The sequence below is a fragment of the Argentina silus genome (assembly GCF_951799395.1).
Source record: "Argentina silus genome assembly, chromosome: 13".
In the NCBI taxonomy this organism is placed as follows: Eukaryota; Metazoa; Chordata; class Actinopteri; order Argentiniformes; family Argentinidae; genus Argentina; species Argentina silus.
The window spans coordinates 3,171,069-3,194,948 of record NC_139667.1 but is presented as its reverse complement, the minus strand read 5'-3'; the positions used below and the strand labels follow the sequence as shown (position 1 = coordinate 3,194,948).

The 23,880-nt window shown below is 48.8% G+C and overlaps 1 protein-coding gene across 1 annotated transcript in view; it reads right to left on the bottom strand.

Moving 5' to 3' along the window:
• LOC310814563 (signal-induced proliferation-associated 1-like protein 1) overlaps positions 1 to 22,317 on the bottom strand; it is a 36,801-nt gene extending 14,484 nt beyond the window's left edge. The window contains 5 exon segments of the mRNA XM_083684051.1: positions 315 to 489; positions 813 to 1,001; positions 2,114 to 2,244; positions 2,464 to 4,204; positions 22,102 to 22,317. Coding sequence (XP_083540177.1) covers positions 315 to 489; positions 813 to 1,001; positions 2,114 to 2,244; positions 2,464 to 3,940 — 1,972 coding nt within the window. The 5' untranslated portion in view covers positions 3,941 to 4,204; positions 22,102 to 22,317.
• Between the last annotated feature and the right edge of the window lie 1,563 nt (positions 22,318 to 23,880).

Sequence of the window (23,880 nt, the reverse complement as noted above, 5' to 3'; positions counted from 1 at the left end):
GTTGTTAGGCCAAGTCATTTTTGAGATTACAGAGATTACCCAAACCTGATGTAGATAGCACGCAAGGCAAGCCGAGGAGAGATTAAACAGCTTCCAAATACAGACCAATAATTCATACTGTCAGACTGAGATCAAAAGGTCAGACAAGAGAGAGAGAGAGAGAGGGTCAGCCAAACCCGAATCTTGGTCAAACAAAAACGGTATTGTGTGTATTGTATTAACTATACTTGTGTAGGTGTGTGTATGTTTTTGTGTGTGTGTGTGTGTGTGTGTGTGTGTGTGTGTGCGTGTGTGCGTGCACTCTTGGTGCTTACTCTTGGTGTCAAGTTGGGCGCGGTACTTGGTGAAGCCCTTGAGGCGGACCTTCTCCCCCAGCAGCTGTGAGAACTCCTCCAGGGCCGGGCCAGCCATCTCGTTGTTGTACATTTCCTCCTCACTGCTCTGGCCTGCCCTGCAGTACATCACCCCCACTTTCACCTGGAAACTCAGCTACAGAGAATGAGAGAGAGAGAGAGAGACGGAGGGAGAGAATGAGAGAGAGAGAGAGAGAGAGAGAGAGAGAGAGAGAGAGAATGAGAGAGAGAGAGAGAGAGAGAGAGAGAGAGAGAGAGAGAATGAGAGAATGAGAGAGAGCTTTTAGACTTTATAGTTTTTGCACTGCAGGACTTCTGACTGTAAGCTAGTTTAGACTAGTGTTCGTGGTAGTGTTCAGTTACTGAACATAAAAATGGCCACAATAACCTACAATAACATGACTTTTTTTATTTTTTGTGAAAGATTTTGGGTTTATATAAGTGAGGATATGCTCCTACCCCCTGTTCATCCAGTTTCATCAGCTGCTCTGTGACCTTGGGTGTGTTGAGTGCCAGTCTGAGACAGGGCACGTCCAGCTCTGGCAGCAGGTACTCCAGCACCTCCTTCAGGGGCAGCCCACGGCTGGTGCCATGCTTAGAGGAGGAGGGCACTGCGTCCTCCAAGATGGACCCCCGAAGAGTGGTCAACTGGATAAAGGGAGAGGGAGGAAGAGAGAGAGAGAGAGAGAGAGTGGAAGAGAGGAAGCGTTATGAGAGGAATGCGCCTTAGGAATCCCCCTCTGTTCATTGAGCTTTCACTTCAAGATGGAACAAAATGTCGGTTCATCCCCCCCCCCCCCCCAAAAAAAAAGCCGTACAATATCCTGAGTAATTTCATATCTACTTAGAAACTGACATAAAACAACATGAGACAAGGCCCGGTTATGAAATGAATCAAACTTTGGCCTGGGGTAAATAGAAAATGGAGAGGGGGGGGGGGGGGGGGCAATGGAGGGGGATTCAACCAAGCATACTGTGTACACAAAGTCGGCATTGTGTTCTGCCTTGCCAGTGAACTCAATCACTCTGCTATCATATGCAGCTGGAACGGAGGGGAACATTCTCTCCCACACCCCTCTGAGGGAAACATGACAAAAGCACACTGTTCAGCAGGTTTGTGGCCGAGGGTCCTGGGGTGTCGTAGACTACAGCTAGAGGGTCTAATCACAGACACCTGTCCACCTTCAAGACACGGTGGAAAACCATGATGATAACAATCTCTGATATATATATATATATATATATATATATATATATATATATATATACACTGTATATATATACACTGTATATATATACACATATAAAAGTCCTTATCCTTCCGATAATCAAAAGCATGACCTAGAAAATGTCTGCAAATTCTTCTTCAAATAAAATAGTAAAAAACAAAGTTCTCCACGGTGGTTTGAGGCTGTGTAGAATTGGCAGGCCATGGAGATGGTAAGGATGAAAGCATTTCCTATAGTTTCTTTACACAGAGCTGATCTGAACTGAACAGCTGATGGAGCCTCAGGGGTTCAGTTACATAATGAGGAGCAGGGACTGAGAGCTTGATTCCACCTCCAACGAGCCTTCCTATTCTCCTAAGACAGAGGGGGTGTTGTGGAGGAACTCATCTACATACAATCAACGTGACAGAATTCAATAAAGATACCCGTGATCTACAGGATTCACCAAACGCTACAGGGGAGACTGAGCCATGCTTGTGGTGACGTGATCCAGTGGAGGCTGTGGTGTAAGACCTCGGGAGGCGTGCTGACCTCACTGGTTCTGAAGATGACCCGGTAGTTGTACTGCTGGCTGTGCTCCTTCTCATCCTCCAGCTTCTCCCTGCGCAGGCTCACGGCCACCGGACCCAACGCCTCGTCCATCCCAAAGTAGTTCCAGTGCTCTGAGGGAGAGAGAGAGGGGGAGGGAGGAGGAGAGAGAGAGGGGGAGGGAGGAGGAGAGAGAGAAAAAAACATGTAACTCTCATTATCACATTACTGTACTTGTTATATCAGATCAGTAAGTTATATACAGTAAGTGTCATTGAGAGTCACACGGGCACAATGTTTTCTGGAATATTCTGTATGTTATAGGGAGGGTTAATCTTCGCAGTCCATCTCACCTCTAAGGTAGAATAACTTCCTGTAGTAGTATGCTCCCAGGTCCACGTGTTCTACGATGTAGTGCTTGCCCCTGTCGCTGAGGGCGTTGGGGCTGTCCTTGGGCCCCTCCAGCACGGCCACTCCAGCGTTGGTGCAGTGGGAGCTGAGAGAGGACTCATACAGGCAGCCCTCCCCTCCCTGGGTCCCTGAGCCCCCGCTCCCTCCACCATCCCCCCGGGGACCCACCGCCACCCCGGCCCTGCGCCTGCTGCCATCCGCCCCGATCTCGTTGCGGAAGCAGGGGCAACTAAGCAGCAGCTCATTGCTCTGCTCGTCCCCGGTGGGGTCCAGGCTGGGGCTGTCCCTGCTAGCGCTGCTGAGGTCCTCCTGGCTGCCACAGGGGGAGCTGTAGGCCAGGCTCTGGGTGGAGGAGATGGTGGAGGTGGTGGAGGCTGCAGCTGCCGCGGACGCCCCTGTGGTGGTGTTCTTGCGCTTCACCGCCGCCGTCTGCCGGCTCTGGAGGACCTCGTTCAGGTCAAACATCATGCTCTGCACGTCATAGTGGGCGAAGCCTCGCTGGCACACCCACGGCTTGAGAGGGGCGCCGCCGTCCTCAGAACGGCCATCCTCCGCGTCGGAACCGGCCCGGGGCGAGTCCGACTCCCCCCTCACGCTGCGTAGCTTCCGGAATATGGACTCGCCCCCGGTCTCCGACTTGGAACGTCTCTTTGGGGGTTTCTCTCGCTCCTTCCCCCTGCTGGAGGGCTGGGATTCAGCGGTCTCCTCTTGCAGCTCCGCCGTGGGCTGCTTGTGTCCCGCGGTCAGCAGGTCCTCTAGTCTCTCTGGCGCAGGGCTGCGCTGGTCAACCTGGTCCCCCTGGTAGCCCTTCAGCATCTCAAAGAAGCTCTCCCCCGAGACCCCGTGCTGGTCTATGGAGGAGGTGCTGCCGTACTCGCGGTGGAGAGGAGAGCACTTCACCCCAGACGAGCCCCAGTCCTCCGCACCGTCCCCACCGCCCTCCAGCTCGCTGATGGTGATGTCACTGTTGCTCCGCTGGCGGATGCGCCGGGAGTTCCTGTGGGAGGGACCCCTGTAGTCCGGCGGGGCCAGGTGGCGGTTGTCGGGGCTGTAGCAGGCCCCCTGGGTCTTGTTCTTGAGTGTGTTGTGGATGTTGCGGAGCATCGAGGAGTCCTGGGGACTGATCATGTGCCCCAGCTTCAGGTGGCTCTGCCCACCCGCGGGCAGGCCTGAGGGGTCTGTCTCCATGGTGAGGTGCCATGCCAGAGCTCCTGGGTCCTTCCTCGGGGGCCAATCAGCGACCCGTGCCCGCACCCCCATCTTGGGAACTCCCACGCCCCCTTGAGGGTGGGCGCCGTCAGTGCGTGCTGGGGCCGCCCCTCCGTTGGCCAGGCGGAGGTGGCGGGTGTAGAACTCGTCAGTGGCGGGGATGGAGCCCCCGACCGTGCGCTCCATGGATGGCCGCTTCACACTGGTCATGGTGCCAAGGGCAGGTCACCAAGGCTGGTCAACAGACGGGCATGGCTGCCTGTGGGGCTGGACTCTATGCCCTGGGAGCATGGGATAGCCTGCCTCACAGGCTCTGCAGAGAGAGGAATGGTGAGGGACCAGCTGGGGACGGGATGGACCACCACCTCTGAGGTTTGGAACACTGTTCAGGCTTGCATACTGCTCCTCTGGCTGGGTTCTCTCTGTCTGCTACTCCGATGGGCTCTCATCTCATTCCAAGGTGCTAATAGAACCCTGAAAGTAGAGGTTTATGGTTGACATATGGGAAATTTACTCAAGCAAACTCAATCATTGCACTGCACCTTTAACCGTATGCATCATTTCATATAGAAACATTGCTAACTAGGATAGGGGTGGAAAGAGTTGAGGAATCTAAGATGAGCAACTGGTCTTCAATAATGAAAATGTTGAAAAGAAAACCCTCTTTTCCTGGACGACACAGTCTACTTGAGTCTTAACTGCCTGTACTGTGTTACTGGTATCGTCCTCTTTGGTTTTACATCAGGGAAGAAGAAAGTACTGGACTGAGTCTAATTACCAACTATCTCTTTCTGGCCTTGAGGTAAGCAAGCAAATGTTCAAGTTGAATCATCTGACTCTGTGGGAGTAGGAAATGTCTCAAGAACAAATCCCCCCCCCCCCCCCCCCCAAATCCAAGTTCTTGATGAAAAAAGTGTTGTGTTTTTTACTTGGGGCATTTGCTAAATTAGATATGACCTATCTGTCTTCCCTTTCTAGATGTACTCTCTCCTGACGTGACCAGGGGGCATTTGTGACGGCTCGAGTCAGATAGCTGGTTTTAGAAACTCCAGGACAGCGCATCAAACGTGCATTTCTATTCTGCAGTATTGAAAGAGGATATCTAGATTTTACAAACCTGCCTGCAGAACTGTATTTGGATGTGATTTTTTTTCCACAGGACTTTCTGAGTCAGTTAAAAGTCACTGACATGTTCTATTTCAGATAAGGGGGCCTACTTTTCAAACCAATTCCAGCGTAAGCATCAAGGATGAGCATGAAAGCTCAACCAGAAGTGAAAGGGTGGAATTCTTCTTCCAAACACCTGAGCAAAGTCATTCCCTTAAAACTAATAATTCAATGATTCAAATGAAATCAGAGTGAGGATTTTCAGGTTATTCAATAACACAATTAGAAAAGTCCTCATGTAATAATTAATTCACATATCCGCGTTAGGGAAATCACAAGGTTTCGAACCATCAGTAAATCTCGCGCAGAGCTTTGATCGATAATCTCTTCAGCTGGGGGCAGGGATCTAGCTGCCTCACTGTCAGTGACTCCGGACTCGTGAGCTGCCCTCTGAAGTCCCTTAACGCGCAATGGGATGGCAGGGCTCGCCTAATCAAAATGCTGCAACGCAGTTTACTGGATCAAACATCCGGGACCCACATCAAAAAGGACCATGCAGGCTTTGAAAGCCGGGAGAGAGAGGAACTCAGTGATGTTCCTCTCTCTGGCAGATAGAGCCAATTTGGCACAGAGACACTGTAGGGAGATTAAGGTTCCTCTCAGTCCTGCATCAGAGAAGCTGTGATCACATTAGCCACTGGCTGTCAAGGGCGTGATGGGGCCTGCTCAGTGTTACTCAATGCCAGACACATCCACACATCATCAAAACATCTGTGTCAACTTCACACACACACAGCCAGTCAGGAGGAAATGAGAAATAGACATTGAGATGTGTGCTAATTGATTTGCCTGATAAGTAGCCGGAAATATAAACAGATTCTGTGCATGTTGCCCTCTTTATGCATGTCCAAAACGATTACAGGCTGGACGGAAAAAATCAAAGGCATTCTAAACAAATGCCACTGCCACCAGGAGGCAAAAAATAAGTACATCTTCAATTTAAGGACACAGTCCATCAGACCCCGGGGGCAGCCGGCATCTCTAGGCCAGAGAGAGACCGCAGAGAGCTGGGTCGCACACAGAGAGATGATACCCATAAGAGAGATAATCAGTTGCACCAATTGAAATGCATGCATGAACAAACCATGAACAAGTGTACTGCATGTCCTCTAGTGTACCCCGGCGTGGGGAGAGCTCAAGGCAGTGCATCCCCCATTGAGCTGATAACCGTGCCAAAGGAGAGTTTTTGACACCGAGTCTCCTAAGCCGTGCATAATGTAGTACAGCATCCCCTCCTGGTGAGCCCCAAATCTTACTGGATCTGGTAGTCTAAGTAGTACAAGCCTGCGGCCAGATTAAGGGAAATAATTACCATTCTAAACAAACAGGAGTCCAACAGTTTTCATTTACTTTAAAATAAGAACGTGAATGCTTCTCGGATCTTTAATGATTTAATTTCCGTCCTGTGCCTCAAAAAATGCTAAAAATACACTTTAACCTGCTCCTTGACCGGACAGTTTAAGACCAACTAAAAGCTGCACATCCGGGGGTGCTTAGTGGCGTAGCACACTAATGCGCTTACCACGTAGTCGCAGGGTTCCCGGTTCGATTGCGACCCTCGACCTGTCTTGCATGTCATCCCTCCTCCTCTCTCTCCCATCCTTCCTGTTAACCTCTACTGTCTCTATCCCAATAAAGCAGAAACGCCCTAAAAGAATATTTTAAAAAAGTAAAATAAAAGCTGCACATCCTATCCCATTATAACACATCTTACATAACCTTCATTATACTGCACCAGTGTCACATATGGCTGCTAAAAGTTATAGCGTACGTTATATAAATCTGACTTCCAAATTGATAGACTGCAGTTTGAGACTGCAGCTTGCCTTATATAAAGTGCATGACTTCCATCCCACACAGCAGACGTTCTTGGCTGCTCAGAGGCGGAGCCCTAATGGATGGGCACTTAGCCATGATGGCATGGGAAACCTTGTCCTGTTTGCATTCCGCATTTCAATCACAGTGCATTGGGCCCCGTGCCGCAGAGGGTCCGGGGGGACAGATTAATAGAACCACAACACACAACCAAACACTGAAACACAAACCAGTTCCTTAATCTCCCAGATAACAGACTCATGGCGGGACCGGATTCATGGTGCTGTCAGATTAGAGGTGTGTGTGTGTGTGTGTGTGTGTGTGTGTGTGTGTCTTGACATCCCCTTCACACACTATACAGCAGTGTGTGCAAGAGCGTATGTGTGTGAGGGAAGCTGGGGAGGAAGCCAGGCGAAAGTTGAGAGAGGGGAACCTCTGAGTGACACATCCTAATGCTGACTCTCCTCATCCTCCCCCAATCCTCACCCCCACCCTGCGGTCCCCCGTCAGTGCAGTGGATTTTTTCACAGGTCTGCGGGACATGTCGAGGCCCACTGACTAAGTGAGGTTAATTTCCTGTAATTGGGGGAGCTGACCTCGCAGCTGCTCCAGTGGGCCGGGGGACAGATGAGTAAAGCTGCACCATTGAGGGAGGCGATGATGTCATGGTTGGTGCCTCTAGGGAGCCTGGGGTCTGTTGTTGTTGATGTTGTGCCTGATCAGCCACAAAGGCCCTGTGCTCTGCTAGGGTAACACGCCCTTGTGGGGGATCTTCCCAGGTGCTTCAGAGATGAGTGACTGAGTCAGATGCATACACACGCTTAGCTCAGGAAGGTAGAGTATTGACAGCGGGAATTAATTATAAGAAGGATGCAAGACGCCAGCCGTGCTACTTCCCAAGGAATTTTTCCCGAAAAGGATCTGGCACGTACATACAAAACAGTCCTAGAAAACAGAGCAATCTATTCATATCCTCGCGAAGTGAAAACTACCGAGAGAACTCACAGCCAAACTGGCCGATTCCAGCGTACAGTGAGAGTCCGAGGCACACTCCCGTTGGTCGGCCTGAGCTGCTTTCAGGCCAAGGTACGCCCCGCGAGAGAAGGGGACAACTTGTCCGGCGATGCCCAGGAGACCTTTGGCTGTTCCCATGAACAGAGGGGCTGAAGTTTCCCAGTGCCCTGCGCTAGTGTTACCAAAGCCCCATCAATGGGGTAGAATAGCTGCCCTTACAAACAGTAATTACCTCTGCTTGTGCTGCTTGGCAGAGTGGGGCTGGCTGACACTGGGGCTCTTAAAGAGGCATCGCTCAGTCTCCCCTGCCTCTCTCTCTCTGTCTCCCTGTCTCCAAAGGCTTGTTGGGCTGTGGGCAAGCTGGCACAAAGTTCCCTCTGTCCTGGGGAAGACTGGGGCCTCCACTCCAGCACAGAGAGGCCTTTGATAACAGGCTGGCCCTGACTGTGGATGTAGGACCTGCTGAGAGGACCTCATGAATCACTACGAGAGAAAGGGGAGGAGACTCATGTTGAGTTCCCCTGACCACCATCATCGTCGAGAGCATAAACATTTCACAGGCCCCAGGTACTCACAAACACAAGTATACAGTGTACCAGTTTATAAAAGAAAGAGAGAGACAGAGAGAGAGAGAGAAATAAAGAAAGAGAGAGAGAGAGAAAGAAAGAGAGAGAGAGAGAGACAGGAGAGAGAGAGAGAGAGAGTCCATTGAGAGTGGCTTCAGAGACAGACTCCAGGGTCAGCTGACAGTGACCTGACAGATTCCCTCTGCAGAGGTGTGGGTTTGGAGCATGAGATCGGGATGAGTAGGTGAGGGAAAATGCTGAGAATGCCATTGTGAAATCCATAGGGGCATGTCATGACTCTCTGTAATCACCATGTGAGCAAGTCTCTAATGTGTGGCTACCTCAGACATGACACACACCTGATAAACAACATGACGTAACGGCCAGCCGGATGAGAGATGACATAATTACGGGAGAGACGACATGAAAGACCCAACATCTCTGGTGAGGCTAACCTTGTGTTGACACAGACTGAAGCAGAAACCACGGTCTTCCTGCATTGCACAAGCAAACCACAAACTGCACACCACAACGGAGCAGGACCAGGAGGTCAAGCGCCGGCCACAGAGAGAATTATAGTTTTGAAAGAAGAAAGGCTCTGGAGCAATTTATACCCTCCGACTCCCACACCACTTCCTCTACTGGAATGGCTGGAGTGCTGAAGAACGAAGGGGTGAGGTAAGGTCTCCATCAACCCTGCGGTGATCCCTCACTGCATCCCGCAAACCCGGCCCAGGAACAGGAACGGGAACAGAGTGGCAGTGGGAACCATTTACACCTCTCCTCTGCCTCCCTCACTCACCACCTCTCTCCCTACTGCGTACAGTCTGTGCAGCTGGCCAGAGACCAAGTAGAAACCTGTCTTGATTGAGCAAACGGGGAACCTGACGCATCTATCCTGAGAAAAACACAACATGCCTGCCGGCGGGCGAACGATAACGGCATGCATGCCTCGCAAGACGAGGGGCTTGGAATGTCACCGATTTCATCAATGGAGGAAGTGAGGATTGTGTGAGTACGGGAGGAGAGGCGGGGGGCATGTCCAGACAGACGTGGAGAGACTAGTACAAGAGACTGTTCAGCCGACTGTCTGTTCAAACTAGAAAAACAAATCCCGTGTCCAAAGTTCACGAAACCGTCACAACTATTATTAAACCATAAACCAGGTTAGTTTCACAACCACTGACAAATGATATCAAGCTTTGATCACGGGGATGTCCGTCTCGCATGGATTACCACGGCACAATAAACAGTCATTGGAACCTTGTCATGCTCAGATGACCCCACATGCAACAGCCATTAGGTTGCAGCACATCAAAGTAGAACTGTGAATACGCACAGCCCAGAGTTCTATGCTGCTATGCCCAGCCCGGGCCCTTCTGTGGCTGCTGCTGGCCACAGTTCAGTGAGCATAGCTAACCACTGACAAAGTGTGATTAACTGAACCCTACACAGGAGGACAGTTCTGGAGACATGCCAAACCAGAGCCGCTACTTCTACAGGGGCACTCTCTCTCCCTATCTCCCTCTCTCTCTCTCTCTCCTTCTCCTATCCTGGGGATCTTCAATGGGATCAACATTTTGTAGGGGCAACAGTGAGATTATGGGTGGGTGACAACCACTCTGCAAATGGTTTTGAAGCTGGTGGTATACATTTCAACCAGAAGTGACACATTTCCGGGTGGGATGGAGGTTTTGGTGATAAAAGGTTGTGTCATTCTTGTGCAGGGCCATGTTAGCTGCCCGAAAGGAGTACTGGAGCCGGTTGAGGCTTAGGTGGTCGCTGTATGTACAGAGAAAAGACTACAGGCCACAAAGCTCTGTGAACTGATGGATGACAAAGTCTTGGCCTACACACCCCTCACGATTTTACATGGTGAAAATAAAATAAAAAATCCCCTCACACGCGAAATAAAACATCCTCATCAATGTTCTGCTCGTTAATTCTATAGATTAACGGCCTATCACCGGTCTTTATGGCGAGCTGACGTGGAGTCGCGGACCGGCGGAGACGGTCAGACGTGTCATATCTAATATAGGGGCACTAGACGTTTTTACGGAGTGGCTCAGACTTGTAAGGTGGCCAACTTTTAGCAGCTCTGTGGTACGAAGAGCAGTGGAGAGGAAGGAGGGCATTGATGCCTGAAGAGGAATGTGAAACGTTCTAATGAGGTGCCTGTCTGCTGTGTTCCTGCCTGAGCTTCGGAGCTCAACGCTCTCCAGTCAGTCAGTCTGAACCTGCTCTAGGCTGCACTTTCCCTCTCCCTGCCCTCCCTCCCTCCCTGCCTCTCAACCACCACTTTACCTCTGCCTGCTCCCTGCCTGCTCCGCCCCGCCCCGCAACCAGTAGCACTCTTATTCCATTAGAGAGGCAGGGAGCTGTGGAGAGACTCACACACACACGCACGCACGCACACGATGAGTCTGGGTTAGCCTTGTACGGATGAGAGGGCTAATCTATCTGACTAAGACTTGCTAAGTTATCTTCACTGACCCAGCTGAAATACCAGCTTCCTACAAAGAGGCTACTGAAGGTGTCCCGGGTTGAACCTACCGTCCGCATATAACGTACAAATGTCTTTTAATATTTCATGATAGAATAGATACGTGTTGTTGATTGTCTGGAACTGTAGACTCAGTAAATCAGGGACATCAGTGTACCCAGGTGCATCCGCAACACAGCAGATTTTCGCTCGTTCGTCTGAAAACGAGAGACGCGGGGTGGAAAAAAATCTGCAGAGGCTTCAAACGACATGGGGAAGTATTAACCATGACAACCATGTCTCAATCCCGCTCCGCCGGGAACACACTGACAGCCATTTCCATACACCCACCAACGTCTAAGTCTTCACAACAACTTATATGATTTCCCTCTGAACTAAATATATATTAAAAGATCCATGACTTTATGTAAGTGCTGCTTTTGTCTCTCTCTGAGAGACGGATTTGAATTTCAGTTCACGTTTATGACACGGGCATTGCCAGGGTTCACCGCGGTTCAATTTGTGAGGAGTGATAGGGGCTGTTTCAATTGCATGCTTATTAGTGTGATTGACCTCTCTCTCCTACTCCCTATTCCCTGAAAAAACAACAACAACAACAAAAAGACTGTTTCTTTTTCTCACCCAATAACAGTTTAGGCTGCACAATAACTCCCTATTCACCAACCATACACTCAAATGTTGTCAAATAACGTTTTGGCTATATTTGTCCTTCTGTCAGTGTCCACAACACACAATGAAATCAATGTTTGGAACCTTTGACCAAAGTTTGCCTTGCAGGATTGAGCAACCAGGACATTTATGTTTGCCATTATGGAAACGGGGCATTTCTCAGCAGCACGCCAGGTAAAGCAGGGCAGCGTGGGGCTATAGGGGAGCGGCTCTTTGTAATACCTGTCACCTTCCTCAATGCACCCAAACAAAGGTACATAATCCCTTCCGAATGATGAGGTAAATACGGATGGACCAATTTGTTACAAAACAAATATCCCCTTAATCTCAATTGGAGGATGGGTGTGTGTGTGTGTGTGTGGGGGGGGGGGGGGGGGGGGGCAGTAGGAACACAAACATGGAGAGAGAAAGAGAGAGGGAGAGACTGAAATAGAAACGATAGAATAGAATAGCAGTATAATTAACACAGCCGACCGAGAGGGGTTGAATAGTTGTGTGTGTGCGTCCTATAATTCAGCCTCTCCAGATGCGAGGGCCCGGTGGCGGGCCAAACACCAGCCTCAGCCCAAGGCTGCTATCAGCTCCCCCTCAGATGACAGTCATTCACCAGAGAAACAAAGGGGGAGTTCCGCTTACCCCCTCACACACAGCATCGCCTGTTGTATCTGTGGACACATTTGACTGCCGCACTGAATCAATGTCACACCAACACCGGCGGAGAGAGGGAGTGGAGAGAGGGAGTGGAGAGAGGGAGGACACACTTGTAGGAAATGTAGGAATTTTGAACCTTTTTGGGGAAAAAAGGCGATTGGTCTAATCAACATCGCGCCGGTTGGTAAAAGAGATTGATTTGGGGTGTGTGTGTGTGTGTGTGTGTGTGTGTGTGTGTGCGCGTGTGTGTGCGTGTGTGTATGTGAGTGTTCGAACCGAGTGGCACTGCATTGAATCATGCTTTGGGCAGTGTGGACACTCATAGTGTGTGTCTGAGCTCTGTGCACTGCTGCTGTGTGTGTGTGTGTGTGTGTGTGTGTGTGTGTGTGTGTGTGTGTGTGCCAGGCAGTCTGTTAGCTGTGATTTGGTCAAGTGCCCAGTGCCAGTCTATACCGGCCCATCGCCAAAACACCCATTTACTCCTGGAACAAGGGCCACTGGGGGGGTGGAAATGCCACAGGGACCGTCAACGAAGTACGGACCCGGGACAACTCAGACCGAAGCCATACTCTGCATGACCATATTAGCATCATACAAAGCACACATCAATAAGTCATGGGTATGAAAATGGATGGTGGCCTCATTTTTCTTATTCGTCAATATCCCATGGAAATAACAGTAACAGTGTGTGTGGGTGTGTGTGTGAGTATGTGCCAGAGAGAGAGAGAGAGAAAGAGAGAGAGAGAGGAGACAGGAGAGAGAGAGAGAGACAGGAGAGAGAGAGAGAGAGAGAGAGAGAAAGAGAGAGTCCATTGAGAGTGGCTTCAGAGACAGACTCCAGGGTCAGCTGACAGTGACCTGACAGATTCCCTCTGCAGAGGTGTCAATATGGCGAACCCCTGTGATGTTTGTAAGTAATCCACTACCCCTTCACACCGTAGCCGGTTTAACTACAGGGCTGGGGCAAAAACACAAATCCATGGGACAGACAGCAACCAACTGAATACACTTAAAGCACAGTACATAATGAAAATGATCTGTTCATTAATGACATGATTACAGCTCAGACAGCGCACATCGGTGGAGGACCTGTCAGTGTTGGTGAAGTGCCTGTCTGTTACAAAAACATTACCTCTGTTACCATAACACAGATGGAATAACAGAATAATCAGATCAGATAACAGAACAGACACAGAAATAAAATGGAAAATAAAATGTGTAATAATCCCCCGGGCGTGGGTTACCCACTACAATGCTTAATGACAGACATTTACAACACATGTGTAAATCCTACCAAATGTTAACCCTGTGGTTCATAGTTCCGCGCTGCTGTTGTTGTTGTTTCAACCCTGTAACCCAGAATCTCCTTCTGCAGAGAGTGACATGTCAGCTTATTTCTACCCATGTTGACGTGAGCTGTCCGGGCAGGTTTGCTGAGGTGACGTGACGTGAGATGAGGCATTGTGACAGTTTGAAAAGGCAGTATGGGAAGGGTCAGGAACCCACTGAATAAACATATGATGGGCTACCATCAGCTGCTGTCTGACCCAGCGAGACCAGGGCAGCTGGGGCTTGGGTTTAGTCTGAGCAGCTAACCTGAGGCTAACAGAGAGGACAGCAAGAGAACCATGACCGACATTATTATTCATATAAACAGAAACAGATTTTTCTTTGTATTCAACCTTTACCTTTCCAGGTCAGTCTCGTTGGACTATTTTTCACATTTTTGACTGTTAGTCTCTGAACCCGTTATACAAAACAATGTACACCTGAGGCTAGCAGAGAGCAAAACAACTATGACCCACATTATTACTAATTAAACAGAAACACATTTTTTTTTGCATTTAACCTTTACCTATCCAGGTTAGTCTCACTATCTCACTGAGATAAAATCTCCTTTAGTGATTTGACTATTTTCACATTTTACTCTCTGAACCCTTAATACAAAACATAGTGACCCTTCACCCTTCATTTCTAAATCAGTGTAAATTCATTCATAATAATTAACAATAAAATAAGGGGATTAATAGCAGACAAACAGCACGTGTTTAAAGATCAACGTGTAGACCGTTTTAAAGATGGATGCAGCCGCACAGGAGGACGCAGGACACACCCTGCCTCCACCACTGCTCTCAAGGTGAAAGCTTCATTAATAATACCCCCTCACACTCACCAAATAGCTGCTCTGCTGCCCCCAGACGCTAATTGCTTCTTTACCACACAAGATGTGCGCTCTGGAAAAAAATGAGCCGGTTTTAATTAACCCCTCAAACAACCGTGGCTTAAGAGAAGGGGTGTTTTCGGTCATAAAAGTTCCCTGTGAAGGCAGAAGGGCTAGCTACTACAACAACCCTAATGTCCTATAGGAGCGTGGTAAGCATTTTAACGTCGTCAAGGCCTGGGTTGCAGGTGCTGACTCCAGGGGAAAGCTGGCCTAGCGGTGTCTGTTGTGTTGTCAGGGGCCCAGGCGATGATGAATGGGGAAGACCACGGAGGAGAAGCACATCGTCTCAGTGAGGGAGCCATCTGACAGTAATCCCACAGAGAAAGAGCTGATTCAGTCAGAGAGAGGATGACAGGAGTCCCCTCCCTCCCGTTACCGCGCAGGTACGGCTCAATAATAATCTGCATCTTCCCGACAGGAACAAACAGTTGTCGTGAGGAGTGTTAACAAACTCAGGCTTTCCTTCCTCCGCACGTGAGCCCAGCCGGAGGACGTTCCGAGGCGAATTCAAAACGGAAGAGCCCACATACCATACACCACGTCGAGAGCCTCTGGCCTCTGAGAAAATCCACAACAGTGTTTTGGTTTGCATATAAACTGTTTCCTGCCATTGATTTTGGCTTGGTCCCAGCTATAGCTTGATGCACTTCCAGTCCCATTATATACAGTGAAGCCTCAGAGTTAATAATCAATTCATACAGTCATTTGTGCAGCGATAATTCAGGCTGCAGCGTTGCATAAGAGGGGCCGTGCTAAATCACACTGGACGTGCCAGGAAACCGATGTCCGGGGCTGCATGCTGCACTGCTGCTGACCTGCATTGTTACTGCAGAGTCCCACAGTCCTGCCTGCCAACGCTGGGAAATGGAACTGTTTTACAGCCATTTCCATACAAGCCACAACTCATCTACACACACAGGGCCTAGGGTGGAGCCTGTTCCCATCAAGCAGAACGCAAAAAAAAAGAAAAGAAAAGAAAATACTCATTCAAATACCTCATTCAAAGTCAAAAAAACACCAAAAGGCCTAAAGATTAACATACGCTTTATTAGGCTGACAACATCTGACAGTTGTTCCAATTCCTGCATTTTAGTCTTGGTTCACGGGACTCAGGGAGAGCGGAATGCAATTAACACGCCCCCCCCCTTGTACCCCCACCTCTCTATAATCAAGGCTCTGAATCCCCACAAGTCTGAGAGGAGGAGAACACGCAGAGTTTGGGCTTGAGCTCTGTGTGATCCGTCATCTGCATCTGCACAATAACAGGAGCGGCCAACACAACAACTCCTACTCTCCTCTAACAGAGAGCACATACACGCACGCACACGCACGCACACAGACACAGGCACACACACACAGGCACACAGGAAGGCACACACACACAGGCACACACACAGGCACACACACAGGCACACACACACAGGCACACACACACAGGCACACACACACAGGCACACGCACACAGGCACACGCACACAGGCACACGCACGCACGCAGGCACGCACGCAGGCACGCACGCACGCACACACCCACACCCACACCTACACCCACACCCACACCCACACCCACACACACGATCCTAAGGTTCTACTAGGCGTCGTTTCCCGTGAACCAGGTAAGGCAGAAGGGTGAGCCGGTGCAGGTGTTTTCTTTCCTGCAGTACATGATCCCTGGAGACTTCCCACTAATTAGCATTCAAGGCAGCGAGCCGAGCCACATAAACACTTGCCCACCTGCCGGGCAAAGGTCCACGTCACAAAGGATCCCTCCCTACCGCTTCACGAGCAACGGTGGCAGGAAGCCTTTAATGTGATACCTGGCACGACACGCCCTCATCGAAGGCCTCACTTAGACAACTGTTTGATCCACCTACTGCAGTCGTTCCTCCCAACACATCAGCTGTGTCGTATATCGGAACAGATGACCGCCCTTCAACTCAGCACCAGCTCCCCCCGTAATCAGAGTAGTGTAACATCACTGTACACATCTTAACCAGTGTGACACAGTGCAGCATCAGCCTCCGTTTCCACAGATTAAGAGTCAGGACCTTTATTGGACTTTTTCGGTCTGATTTAATGGCCTTCACATGGATGAAAGGGCTCCTCCGTTCTGAGTTGAGGAGCAGCATTGACAGTTAAACGGACTAACAGAAGTGTGTAACAGTATGGTTATGGCTATGTATAACTGAAGGGACCAGACATATTTAGGGAGTTTGGATTGGATGTATCGCATTCCGGCAGCAAAGCTACAGCCAACGGTATCCAGGAATACCTCAATGAGGTCCACAGGAAACAGGCTGGGAGGAAAGCCTGGAAAAGCAGCCATGTTTGTTATGTGTTGGCCCAATCTGCTCTCTCCACATGGGAAATGATGGAAAGTATCTCTGTCTACAATAGTCAGGCTGACATGGACCGTTTATTACGTGAAAATGCAGGCACAATAGCATGCCACAGTGGATTTCTGTCGAAGAAGCCATCAACCAGAAATTGCTTTACAAACCTCCGATCCTTCATTCCTCTCTTCTGTCCTTGTCTGTTTGCAAGCGCTGTTTCGGGTTTGGAGCATCAAGACTCGCATCTTGGAGTGAAAATGTTAAGGGCAGTCTAAGGGCAGTCTAAGGGCAGTCTAAGGGCAGTCATGTGCTGCGTATATCCACTGCTCTATTCTCAATGACGTGTCACCCACAACATATCACAGACAGACCTCACAGTCAGACCTCACAGTCAGACCTCACAGAGAGACAGTGAGACAACAGTAACAATAGAGAGAGGGGTTCTCAATATAGCTCAGTAGTTTCCCCTCGTCTGGGAATCCTTCCACACCAAAAAACACAATTAAAGGGGACTATTCCATTCTGCCCCCCCCCCCCCCCCCCCCCCTCTCTCTCTCTCTGTTTGAAAGGCAAACCCCTGACATCCCCACGCAGGACAAGGAAGGATCTGGAGCCAAGCAGTCTCTCTCCTTCCTCGCCCCCCAACCATGCCCAGACCAGGGCAGGAACTCAACGCACAGGGTGGAAATGTACTACGTGTTTCAACTACAGAGAGGATGTGGAATCTTGGAGCAACATGAGGAGGCATTGCTGCTAGTCGGGATGCAGTAGACAAAGGCGTGTGAAAAATAACTGAAAGTTAAACTTTTTCAGAAATGTCGTTAACAATCTGTGTCCCTAGATAGTGTATCGGTGGTGGTGGTGGTGGTAGGGGGGGGGGGGGTTCTACAGAATAACTTCAGAGGGGAAGTCATGTGGTGCTGGGCTGCTTGGAATGCCAATTTCACTACACGCGGCGCAGCTACTGGAAGAAACAACAACATACAAATGGTGTCGCTTAGTGGAGGAATGAGAACTAGCTAAACAGACCTGTCTGCAGATTGATATCCGGGATTCAGCCATGACCAACCCCTTTTGCATTCCTGCTTGCCTGCCTCTCAGGTTTCTGTCCACAGGACGACAACAGTAAAGCTCTGTGGTGCGAGGAAATATGCCGCTGCTGCTGCATGGGTCGGGCTCTGCATGGGGCCTGGGCCTGGTTCTGTGTTTACAGTGCAGCGCTGTCTGTCTGCTCCAGTGTGAGGGAGTAGGGGAGGGGAGGGGAAGGTAGGGGAGGGGAGGGGAAGGGAGGGGAGGGGAGGGGAAGGGAGGGGAGGGGAGGGGAGGGGAAGGGAGGGGAGGGGAGGGGAAGGGAGGGGAGGGGAGCGTAGGCCTAGCAGGGTGATACTGTGGAGACTGACGGGCATGTTCAGACAACACCAGGCAGATCATCACCTATGTCAGCAGAGATAGCCTGCAGCAACACATCATCATCAGGGACTGGGAATTCATTACAGAAAGTTTTTGTTTTTTGTTGTTTTTTTTTTCCTCTCTGTGTGGTTGCTTGTCTGAGATCTGTTTTCCCTCCCTGCCCAGTCAGTGCAACACACTATTTTCAGCACTTGTTGGGCCAGAGAGCCGGAGTGAGAGGGGAAGTACACCATGTCTGGCGGTGGGACTGTGGGTTTGGGTTAGGCTTAAGGGGGTTGAGGGTTCGGCTAAGCTGGGACATCACTCCCTCTCTTAGTTTGAGGTTACACAAGTTCATTGGCAATAGGCGTAGACTACCTGGGCATCAGAGGAAGTGGACTGATGCTCTAGGTAATAGGCCCATTTGTCAGTCAGGCGTCAGGTGAGGTCTAGATCAGAATAGGCACCTTGTCCCAAATCAGCACATGGACTCTATTGCTCCGGCTCCACTACTTGCCTCATAGGGAGAATAATTGTACAGTAAAACCCCAGTTAGCAGTTGCCTTGCATTTCTGTGAGGTCGGAGTTCCCTAAACGTGGTGGAGGGGGCAGTTTTCTTTGTTCGTCTGCATTTATTCTGTGACAGCGGGCTGAAAGAGATTACATCACCTCCATTGTGAGTTCCGAGCTCTCTCGCTTATTCCATTGGCTGGCAAACGCCCGGCGGCCCTGATCAGACAAAGCCTGAGCATTCCAACAGTTTAACAGGAAACACAACCGTGGCCATCCTCATCACAGTCAGCTTTATCACCCCCATTCAACAGAATGGTGACATTGTAGAACGATGGGGGCCACATTGCCAAGCAAGTCATTTCCACTTTAGCCTTTGGTTTATGACTAACCTGGCTTGCTCACTTTGAACAAGGTCAGTCATTTCCATAAACAGTCATACATTCTGCATTCCACCTTCAGCGGTCAGCTGCGGGCCAAAAGTTCAAACCGCTTCTTTTTATTTGGTGGTCGTGAGTCAATATCTGAATAAGAAAGACAAAGAAGCGGGCCTTGTACTTGACACCAGACATGTTGGTGTATCGGTCCATTCAGGGTCACATCTCAAGGTCTGTTTTGACTAGTTTCAGCCCATGAACAACTACAGCAGAAAGGAAGGGAGTCTCCTGAGCCTGAAGTGCGCATTCAAGCAGCACAATACAACCTGAGAGTCAAAACCTTCAAAGAACAGAGATGAATGTTTTCATCCTATTACAACTCTCTTACAGTAAAACTTAAAACTGGCATATCATCAAGTACAATTCCACTGAAAATGAAGGTGGACTTTCTAATGAGAATTAAAATGGATTATCCTTGATAATGATTACTGAAAGCAAACAGTTGAGCACCTTCAATAAATATCATTCGAGGTACTTAATTTGCCAGGAAGTAGGCCTAGCCTACTCCCTAATCGTACCTTGACATGCACTACCTGAACGTTGTGTCAATACTGTTATGAACAAAGCTAACAGTTAGTTTAAGTATTTCATGATGGGCACTTAACATAATTACAGAATACACTTTCCAGAGAGAGGCACTTTATAAACCAGTACAATGCTCCTCTTGTTGGTTCTCCCCTCCACGCTCACACTCACGCCATGCCCTTCCAACCAGTGCACAAGAGACAATGGAAACATAACCCTAACTTCGCAGAGCAGAGGGAAGCCGCTCTCCAAGAAGGCGTTACACAAAGACATTACTATCACTAAGGAGACAACTGCCTCACAGGGCCACTGAGGGGGAAGAGAAATGATGGAATTAAGAAACAAATGTCCCTCTATACCATGAAAGCAGACGAGGTGGTGGGGAGAGAGAGAGAGAGGGACAGGTTGCAGTTTCACTCAAGGGCCTTCCCAATTGCCATCAACCTCTCTCTGACACGTCTGAATGTGGCACTAAGGACTTTGACCATCCCTAATCAGTCTGAACACAACCCAGGGAGCCATCCATCATCAGCATTCACAACAAGGACTCTCTAAGCTCTTGCCTGGAGTAACACCCTGTCAACCTGCTGCCTGTCACTCTCATGAGTCTGCAGTACACTGAGGCCGGGTGTCAGTGAGCAGCCTGACCTGTGCCTTCTTCACAGTGGTCAGTGATGATGCACAGTCATCTCATACTCCACTGAGGGAATCTGGGAGCAGCATATAAGCTAACAGCTTGGCTATACTGTATTGTCTTGTTTTAACCTTGAGTGATATTTTTATCTATAGCCCAATGCAGGAGACTGATTGGCCTATCATGGGAGATTAAAATAGAAAGAGGCTCTTTCCCTACAGTGATCAAGCTGCAGTGTCTGAAGCAGAGAGGCTTAAAGTGAAAACCGCGTCACAAAGGGCAAGTTCCAGTCCAATATGTACTTTAACATGGCTGAGCTTCAGCACCAATGTCAAGCTAAATATGGGACAAGAAGAGAAAAATACAAAACCAACGAAAGATCTCCTAAATTGTCATGGCTGGACCAATCTGATGCCAGCCAGAGTCAGCTGAGCTCATCAAGAAAGCTTCTGTCTTTGTGACGGCCCCGATGCAAGACAGCACCCTTCCTCTACCCACCTGACCGACCCAGCCCAACCAATCAAAAGTCCCATTTAAATGATGACAGCAGTATAGGTCGAGAGCACACAATGGGCGGTACATACAATAGGCCTAAAACTCATTTGCAGATGATTTTCATATGCTTCTGCAAAGGACAGCAAGTATAAACATACACAAAACCGGCAAACAGCAAGTGCTAAATATACTGCATTTGGACTCTGTGTGACATTCAGTAAAACTGTGACAGAAGCAGCTTGCCAAAGTGGCCAAGCAGAAATGTGTGTCTAAGTGAATCCAGATCTGCCACTGCAGGTCCCTTCACTGCCAAATATCATCCTGTCCTATATAAAGATTAAAAAAATAGCTTTGTGTTACTGTGAAATACTTGGTCAGCGATGCATTTGAGGTCCACCAAAACTCCATTCCATTCTGGTGTCTCGAAAAGGTTTCACACACACACAAAAAAAAGCTTTTATCTGTCACAATAAACAGAGAAACATTCAACAGCTAGGTCAATTCTGGGGTAACCGAAACAAATGTAAAGTATAGAGTAGGCTATCCGTTTGCATTGAGCAAACAGATAGTGTCATATTGAAAATGTTGCTCTCACAGGATCAAAAATGGCATGTCTGTGTTCCAGCTTCTCAGTGACAGGTTAGGCCAAGTAGGCCTTTGTCCTCAACGGGTTGAGCAAGAATGGGCTACTCTCTACCTGGTTGTGCAATGTGATTTATGTTGTATGTATGCATCATGATGAACCCATATCTGATGTTGCCTTGCTTACTCCATTCAGGCCTCCACCAAGTTGCTTCACTGTTACTTCACTGGTAGGAGACATTTTCATTCAACCTGGGTGTTGTATTGTGCCTGGACATATTCTGAAAGCTACTGTCATTTACATATACTGTCATGTTTGCCTTTACATTTTTTAACCGTTGAGTAGCGTGTCACTGACAAAGGGGCCCCCCACCATATCAACCCCTCAGAAACACTCATCTTCCCAGTTGTCGCTATCAGAGCTAAATTGTGGGGGAAAATCGGATACAACTGAATAGCCTGCTAGGGATTTGGCTACAAAGAGAGCTGCAGCACACGAAAGCCCGTACGCTCGATACCACCTGTAAATCGCTACACCTAAACTGGACCTCAATGCACATTGTCCTTGACAAACGCGATACAACGATGCCCCTGCATTAGGATACATTGTACGGCCAACATTGACAGTCCTAGTCACGTTCTAAACCCCACAAAAGCAACCTCTCGAATCCCCTATCTGGTTCCTTCCCTCATAATTTTGGGGCACATTGTAGCTGACGGTTCACCAAGACACCAAATATCCTTCCTAAATTCCCGTTGAACACGATTAGTGATCATCCAGATGTGGCTTGCCACCGTGTACCCCCCAAAACATCATGCATCACCGTTCCGTTCCATTTCGTTATGTTCCCGGCTCACCTTTTCTCCTCTCTCCCTCAACCGATGTGGATGGTCACAAGCACAATACTACTACGCGTTTTCCCCTTTTGTTTCTAGTAAGAATCCTCAGTGTTCCAATTCAGGAGCGCCGTAGTCTTTTCAGTCTTAACAAAAAAGAGATGTTTCCGATCCAGTAGAAATCACAATTGTCCTGGCATCGTATTCAGACATGCAACTTGAAAGTTTGATACAAAGTTACGGGGTTTGCCTCGATGCGCTATGCAGTTGCTGTAGGGATGAGATCATTCCAGTCACCCTCCCCTCGCCGGAGCGGAGTCTCGCGAGAGGGCTCCGTACGACGAAGCAAACGTTACTGTGGTAACAGTGCAACGCGCACCTGAGTCGGTGGTGCTTCTCAGCAGCTGCAGAAGCATTGGAAATGGCCATGTTTATCAGGTATCATGGACTCATGTGAAGTAGGGTCAATACAATGCACTAATTTCCCATACCATATGGGCTTGCTGCTTTGCGTCTACCTCCTGCTAGGCTACGCTTGATTATACTGAAGTTGATACGCTTAATTATACTGATTGCACTGAACCAACATTCATTTAGTTCAAAATGACCCCTAATGCATATACGGTTCATATGTGAACAAAGCTGAATAGCTACACAAAGAGATAGGATAGCCTTCAGACAAGCCTTCTTGTATTTGCCTCTGAGGCTCTAATTCCACAGAGGCTCTTGCAAGGCAACTCTCCTCAGAGAAAAGAGCTTGGAGTTGTTCGTGGCCTAACCTTTCTCTGCTGTCACTGATCTTCCCAGGGGCAGGGACTGTCGTCACATCAATGACATTAAGGCATTGCTCAACATCACTCAGTGCCTCTGCCATCAGTGGATGTGACTCTGTGAGGTGACAGAGCACCCTCCCCCACCCCCCACCCGCCTCCTCCTCCTCCCCCTCTCCTCCTCCTCCTTCTCTTCCTACTGCAAAATCGCTTTGCTTTGCCAACCACTGCCCTCTGAATAGAAGAACTGAATTCAAGGGGTTGGAAAGAGGACACTTCACATCATGTTGCTCCTGCATCTGTGTTGTAACACTGTAATTACACAAGTAACGACATTGTATGATCATGTTGTTCCATAGTAATTCACTGAATGGAATATGATGAAAGAAATGTTAAAATTCCACCTATGTACTATTGTTGTTGAGTTATTACAGAGTTAAGCATAGGGGCAAAGTTTGCGATCAGAGGTATAGTGTTTAGTGAGAACATTATGCAAGAGTATGTATGTATGTATGTATGTGTGTGTGTGTGTGTGTGTGTGTGTGTGTGTGTGTGTGTGTGTGTGTGTGTGTGTGTATGTATGTATGTATGTATGGGTACTAGTATGTAGCTCTGGGAGGACACGGGGGGCCATGATGCAGAGATGGAGGGGGTATGATGTTGAGGTCCATAGCAGTGATTTTGCACTTGTGCAAATGTCTGTAGACCGAGACAGATTGTCTTTAGAGAACATCTCAGTCAGAGAGGTCCAGTGCAGGAAATTGGAATCACCTATAAAATAAATACCACATGTCAATGACAACATATGCCTGTGACTGATCCTGTAATACCTATACCTAGTCGACTACTCAACACAAATGTCAGAAATGACAACATTTTCTCCATCAGTAGGAAAAAACAACATTTATGATACTTGACAACCCAAAACTAATATCTAACCAAATTGATTACGGGCGTATGGTGGAATAATAGGAGACATTTTCCATGATAAGAGGAGAAGATTTTTATTCCAACTACAATAATAAGTACA